The 7,713-nt window shown below is 30.2% G+C and overlaps 1 protein-coding gene across 1 annotated transcript; it reads right to left on the bottom strand.

Moving 5' to 3' along the window:
* Positions 1 to 323: 323 nt before the first annotated feature.
* Positions 324 to 7,713, bottom strand: LOC124912897 (G-type lectin S-receptor-like serine/threonine-protein kinase At4g27290). The gene is made up of 9 exons (XM_047453534.1): positions 6,936 to 7,713; positions 6,333 to 6,850; positions 6,135 to 6,260; positions 4,672 to 4,838; positions 4,424 to 4,584; positions 1,706 to 1,776; positions 1,389 to 1,626; positions 1,101 to 1,302; positions 324 to 620 (listed from the first exon to the last, which is right to left on the bottom strand). Exons 1-9 carry the CDS (start codon positions 7,676 to 7,678, stop codon positions 324 to 326), a joined length of 2,523 nt encoding a protein of 840 aa, XP_047309490.1. The 5' UTR covers positions 7,679 to 7,713.

Genomic DNA, 7,713 nt, shown 5'->3' on the forward strand with positions numbered 1-7,713 from the left:
TGAAATGCAGAGTTGAATCATATATATATATAATAATAATAATAATAATAATATAATTAATGAACAGTGAATAAAATAATATTTTATTATATATAAAATAATATATATATATATATATATATATATATATATATATATATCCAATTAGAACACAATTATACAAAACAAAATTTTGATTAAATAATTGATAAAAATAAATATATTTTAAAATACACTCAATTATTACATTTTGCAAGAAATGAAATTATCCCTTGTGTTATATAACATCATTACAACTTACAAGTGATTGAACCCACATGACTTTAAACATGTAATTCTAACTATTATCTACCATGGAGAGTTGTTAAGGTCATTTCATTGTTATCAACAATACAAGGATCGGTATTGGCTGTAAACGTCTCTCCATAAAAACCAGGTTGTTTAGGTTGAGTCGGGGCTAGGTTCTCGCTTTCGAACATTGACAAAACTGAAGCCATTGTCGGCCTGTCCTCAGCTCGGTGCTGCACGCACAAGAGAGCTACTTGGATGCACCTCAATACTTCCGATTCGGAAACTGGACTACTTTGAATCGAATCAGCCACTAGTTTCATTGCATCCTCTTCATTCCATAGTTTCCATGCCTAACAAAATGGACAAAAACAATTACACACTAGTAGATAACAAAAACCAAACTTTTCTAAACACTAAATGAAATTTAGTTCCATTTATTCTAACATGTTTGGGGTGTGCTCGATAGTATATATTGAGACATTAATTTGGATTTACTTTAGTGATACGGAATCTATAATATATACTAGGGTAACTTATTTTCCGGGATTTAAAATTTTGAAATTTGGTGGGATTGGTTTGGTAACCAAGGTCCAAGAGATTTGATCAACTTGATCTATTCTGAATGTAACTATTGTCTATAAGTGGGCTTTAATGTTCTTCTCAATTATTGAAAGTCAAAGGCTCAACTTAATATGTATATAACTCCATATGCAAATGGTCGAAAAGATCATGTCATGTCATTTAATATTTGTGTTAATCTTAATCTAAACGTTTATGCGTCATAATTTGTAGTTTCTTTCTTTTGATATTAATTTGTTTTTGGCACTAACAAATTTGGATGAATGAAATGAGGTTTCATCGATTAAAAAATGTATACATACATGTCCCAAAAGATCGAGGTCATGATCCGCATGGTAAAATCCTCTATTTCTCTTCCCACTCACTATTTCCAAAACTAGCACCCCGAAGCTGAAAACATCTGATTTGATTGAAAACGAACCCTTAATTGCATATTCAGGAGACATGTAACCGCTAAATACCATTAAAGAAAACGAATAGTATTAGTCACTAAAGAAATAACTCAAAACAAAAATGCCAAAAGGAGTTTAATTACTTACTAAGTTCCAATGATAGTCTTAGTGTTTTCTTCAGATTGATCTCCTCCAAACTCTCTTGCAATCCCAAAATCAGAGATTCTAGGATTCATATCAATGTCGAGAAGTATATTGCTAGCCTTCAAATCCCTATGAATTATTCTCAACCTCGAATCTCTATGAAGATACAAAAGTCCCCTAGCGACTCCAACTATTATGTCAAAACGCCTTCGCCATTCCAGTGATTTACCCTTAGTTTGACCTATCATTACCCACAAAAAATACACATTATTACTTTTACTAATAATCTATAATGAAATCTCTACGGTTTGTTGCCTTACTGAAGATAAACGAGTTCAAGCTTCCGTTTGGCATGTATTCATATACCAACATCCTTTCTTCTCTATGAACACTAGTAAAAAAATCATTAATAGTAACCAAAAATAGTAACGGTTTGTTCAGCGGTTGATATTAAAAGGGTAATACCAACCGTTTTAAAAACGGTTAATATAAAGGGGGTCAATATCAACCGCTCTTAAAAACGGTTGATATTAACTCATCTATATTAACGGAATTTTAAAACAGTTGATATTGACTCCATTTTATATCAACAGTTTCAAAAACCGTTGATATAAAGGGAGTCAATATCAACCGCTCTTAAAACAGTTGATATTAATTCATCTATATTAACGGAATTTTAAAATGGTTGATATTGACCCACTCTATATTAACAGTTTTAAAAACCGTTGATATTAACTACATCTATATTAACCACTTTTAAAAAACCGTTGATATTGACCAAATTTATATCAACCATTTTAAAAACCGTTGATATAAAACCGTTGATATTGATCAAATCTATATCAACCATTTTAAAAACCGTTGATATAAAGGGGGAAATATCAACTGGTATTATAAAACTTATTTTGATATATATTTTATTATTGCATTAAAATGTTTGAATAAATTTTATTCTTAATAAAAAAGAAATTATTCAATATTTTTATTAAAAGTTGTTATAAGAATTTATTTGTAGTTTTTGAGTTATTTTTATTTATTTAATATAATGAATAAAAGTGAGATAAGATAAAAAAAAATATACACGAAGGAATATTTTTTTTTAGGGAAAGTATAAATAAAAATATTAACAAAATTTAGTGTTTATGAAAAATATAAATATTAATAAATTTTAATATTTAATAAGAATAAAAAAATACTATTAAAAAGATTAAATTAAAATTTAAGATTTAAAGAAAAAAATTAATGAGTGGAGAGAGATTAGAGAGAAACTAAGAAAGATATATAATTATATATTTTTATTAAATTTAAAATATAATTAATAATTATTTATATAAATATATATGAATTTATTAATAATTAATTATATGAATTATATATATATAATATAAATATTAAATAATATTAATAATAAGTAAAAAAACTAAAATTTTATGATAATATATTTTAAATTTAAAAACATAATATAATTTTATATTTTATGTAATAAAATAAATAAATAAATATATATATAATTAAATTTGAAATATTTATATCTATTTAATAAAATATACATATAAAATATTTAGAATTTAAAATTTTTATATAAATTAATTTGATTTGTTATTTAATAGAATAAATATATATAATATTACCATTTTAAAAATAGTTGATATTAAATATTTTTTTAATATTTTGAATTTAATAATTTATATTTATATATAATATTTAATAGTTAATATATATATATATATATAAATATAATATTTAAGTAATTAAATTTGTTAAATATAATATATATATATATATAATTAAAATAAATAAATAAAATATCATTAAAATCGTGGGTTGTTATACAAAATAATTAATTAATTAATTCTCCATTATCTGATAATTTCTCCTTAACCTCGATAACTTCTTCTCTCCTCAATCACCTCTCTTCCCACAACCATCTCCTCAATCACCTCTCTTCCCACAACCTTTATTTTTATGACATCGATTACTTATTCTCTCCTCAATCTCTCTCTCATCCCTAACTCCTCAATCTCTCCCTCAACCCTCAATCCTATGCTCTCAAATCTGAGCGACAACTCTCCTATTTCAAATCAAAATCAATGCTCTTAATTCCTTTCTCATTTGCCTTATAGGTAAAATTATCATTGCCTTAAATAGATTAAATAGATTCCTCCAACAATATTTATATTATTAACTTTAATTTTAATTATTTATGTTGTAAATGTCTTTATATGTAGGTATACTAAATTTGGACGGAATTAATTATAAAAAAGAGGAGGTAGTTAATTATGAAGAAAGGGAGGTTTATTTTGAAGGAAGAAGAAATAGATGATAGAAGATGAAGATCAAGGAAGAAGAGATAGAAGATGAAGATGAAGGAACAAGAAATAGATAATAGAAGATGAAGATCAAGGAAGATGAAGATCAAGGAAGAAGAGATAGAAGATGAAGATGAAGGAAGAAGAAATAGATAATAGAAGATGAAGATCAAATGATTATTTTTTATTTTTTGTATTATGAATTTTTTTTATTTAAATGTAGTATTTGTATGTAATGAAATTTAATTATTTTAATGTTAATTTTGGAATTATACTTAAAAATTATCTTGTCATTTGAAATTTTGTATAAAATAATTAAATTTATTTTAAAGTGATTTTTAATTAAATAATTGAAATATTACTTTTTATAAATTCGGAATAAAAAATGTCAACAACCATTATAATTTAGAAATTACAACCACTTTTATAGTTCTTAATAACAACCGCCTACAAAATGGTTAATATTGAGTAATAATAACATTTTTTAAAACGGTTGATATTGCTTAATAACAATTGCATGTAAAACGGTTGATATTTCTTAATAACAACCGCTCACAAAACGGTTGTTATTGAGTAATAACAACCGCCCCAAAATGGTTGATATTTCATGTTTGAGCAATGCCTACGGAGGCTCTAGTAACGGATGTCAACCGCTTTTTGAGCTGTTGTTATTACTCAATACTAACCATTTTTTGTTTAATAACAACAGTAAAAACCGTTGATATTGACCATTTTTTTACTAGTGGAATGCAGCATCCTAAAAGCCTTACAAGGTTCCGATGTTGTAGCTTTGAGATCAATATCACCTCGTTTTTGAACTCCTTGATCCCTTGTCCAGAAGTTGCCGACAGTCTTTTTACCGCTATTTCTTGTCCATTAGGAAGCTTGCCCTGAAAAAAAAATTTAGTGCGAACTTGTTTAGCGTTGATTGTGGTTTTAACAATTCTCGTAAAGGTAATGCATGATTCCATAAGAACCTTGTACACGGGACCAAAACCGCCTTCTCCAATTTTGTTAGTGTATGCGAAGTTGTTAGTGGCGATTGTAACGCTAGACAATTCAAATAAAGGCAGCTCCATTTCCTCCACATCGTCATCGTGAGGATTACTTTCACTTTCGTGGGTTGATCTATCAAGTGCCCATGCTGTTGAATCATGGAAAGTTTGGTCTTAAAAAAAAAAGAGACGTAGATGAATAAGAGATACTCAGCAAGACTAAAAAATACTTCAATTGTATAAATGTAATCTATAAGAATCTACCATTTCCCATCAACTTTGGATAATTCTAAAACATCTTCAAAAGGTCTTCTAAGTAATAAAATTGCTCTTTCCCCTGGTGATGTGCCCATGATCAACATGTTCTCAATTTAGGTTTAGGGTTGAGTATTTATTAGGGTTATTTAGATAATCTTGATGGAAAAAAGTTATAGAAGAATATATTATTTGAATTAAAATATATTAAATTTATAGTAACTAGCTTAAATATATATATATATATATTGATAAATTATTTACACAATCCATATTAAAACAAGGCCTAAGTATAATAAATCTACTTTGATTGATCAAATATTATTTAGAAGTGCTCATAATTGACATCATTCTTATAATCCATGCACTATGTAAACTATATTTCTTAATTATTCAAATATATTTATTTAAGAACCTAATAAAACTCCCAAATAACCCAAGATCAAAGAAGCTGGCTGCTGCAATAGATAACTATTTATTGACCATTTATCTATCTATTGGTTGAGAAGAGAAAAAATGAAAGTAAGTGGATCCAATGGTACACAAAATTTGGTTTAAAAGTTTTGAATAATTAATTGTACTAAAATAATAATTATAATAATACGTATTCAATATTTAAAATTATTAATAAATTACGAATAATATATTATAATAAAAAATAGAACATTCTATTAGGAATAGAGTTGTAAGTTCGAAACATACGTGTATACCATTTATTTTATTTTATTTTTAACTGTTTTAACTTTTTATGGACTGATGAACTACGATTCGACTCAAATATTCATTTACTTTCACATATATATTCAAATTAACCATAACTCTCGAACTGACAATTAAGACATTTTGAAATTAAGCATCTTTATATATTATAATATATAGATTATTCTACTCCTGTACCCCAAGGCAAAATACTCGAAAATGTTTTTAATACTTGCAGACATATTATCAAACAATTGATAAGTAATGCCGGTCCTGGGTAAGCCCAACAAGCTTTCGGGTTAGGGCAACCTATTTATTAAAATTAAAAAAAAAATTAATTTATTATATATTTAAACATAAAGTGATGTAGTTTAATGGTCGAAGATTTATTAATCACACCAAAAACTATTCTTTTTTTTATTAATTTTTTAAATTTTTCTAGAGAGGCTGGAACAGCCCAAGATCGTGGGACATAAATTAATCTTACTTACCTCTTTTCTTCTGACGGCGGCGACCCTTCCTCACTACAAACCAACCGATCAAACCTGCCACCAGCAGGACTGAGATAACTGCTCCTGATGTTATGCCAGCAATGTTCTTCTTTTTACTTTTAAAACCTTCATTCCAAAATCCACATTTTTAGATGAAAAATATGAAGAACAAGAAAGAAGACAAAAGATAATGTTTACCCAGTTCAGATTTGACAACTCTAACGTATAAATCTTGACCACCTTCTCCATTATACTGTCTAACGTCAAGCAAAACTCCAAACCACACGACGCAGGTGTTAACCAACGTCACCGCAAACGCAACGCAATTACAATCCTTCAAACAAGCCACCTCACATTCCTCGCGACTCAACCCTGTTCCGTTTCTTAAAAACGTCGAATTATCCGGCAGCTTCATACCAGAGAATTTCATAAACCCATCATCCTCACCAACGCCAACGCCGCCGACCACATCGCATTGCAAAGACAATTTACACCCGTCTGTCCAATCCCGTTTGTTCCAATCCTGTAACGATTTCGGTTTGAACCCACCTAAACAACGGCAATCGGCGGCGGCGTCGAATATGCAAACTCCATTTGGTCCACACATTTCGTATGAATCGCAGGTGTCTCCTTGAAGAGTCACGATATCTACCCATTCTTCCCTCTTTTCGCTCCATGCAACGTGTTGGATAAGCCCTGTTTGATTCACCACGAATCTGTTCATAGAAAATAACCAGATTAAACCCTAAAATGAATGCAACCCAAATCCCAATTAGGGAAAAAGCATGCAAATAAACTAACCTTGAAACAACTGTGCTGTCACTATTCTCAAAAGTGTAATAAACATGGCTCGAATTGAAAACGAATATCGGATTGAAAATACTGTTGGGTTTAAAAGGAGAACCGTTCCCGAACCGGACGCCGTCCCACGGACCGCTACGGTACTGAATATCTAATCCACGATAGAGAACGATCTGAGGAAGTCCACGATGGTTTAGCCGGTAACTGAATTCTCCGGTGGACGGATCATCTAAACTCTTCCACGACGTTATATACCATTCCTTATTTTTAATCAAATCCCATCCGAGTTTCATTCCCGGAATCAACGTGTCGCCGGGATAATCGAAACTTTGCCAAGCGTAATCGCCGGAATCGATGTGTTTTACGACGAGATTGCCGGAATCGAGAAGCTGTAAGACGGAGTTGGCGGCGGATGAATTGGAAGACCAAACGGCGCTTTTGGTTTGATTGTTGTATATAACTAGGTTTCCTGCGGGGGTTAAGGAGAGGATGCCGGTGGAATCTGGAATTGGGTTGTTTCCATTGGCGACCCAGACGGGAGTGAGGCGGCTGATGTTTTTGAACCAGATTCCGAGGTATCGGCTGGCGGAAGACGGCGGACTGAAGAAACCCAATTCGAATTTGTGGTGTTGAGAGACAAGTGTATGTCCGTTGTCCCAGAGAGATTGGTTCGGAGATAGGGTGTCGGCTCCGAGGGAGATATTGGTGAAGAGGGAGAGGAAAATAAGAGAGAGAATGATCATTGGTGCTTGATTATGAGAGTGTCGTCTTCTTCCTA

Source organism: Impatiens glandulifera, chromosome 8 (assembly GCF_907164915.1).
Source record: "Impatiens glandulifera chromosome 8, dImpGla2.1, whole genome shotgun sequence".
Taxonomy (NCBI): Eukaryota; Viridiplantae; Streptophyta; class Magnoliopsida; order Ericales; family Balsaminaceae; genus Impatiens; species Impatiens glandulifera.

Excerpts from the sequence above, each read along its gene's own strand:
- LOC124912897 (XM_047453534.1), bottom strand. The coding sequence starts at position 7,678 with ATGATCATTCTCTCTCTTATTTTCCTCTCCCTCTTCACCAATATCTCC. Across the intron at positions 6,851-6,935 it reads GACAGCACAGTTGTTTCAAG|ATTCGTGGTGAATCAAACAG; the intron begins GTTAGTTTATTT and ends TTCTATGAACAG. Across the intron at positions 6,261-6,332 it reads AGTTGTCAAATCTGAACTGG|GTTTTAAAAGTAAAAAGAAG; the intron begins GTAAACATTATC and ends TTTGGAATGAAG.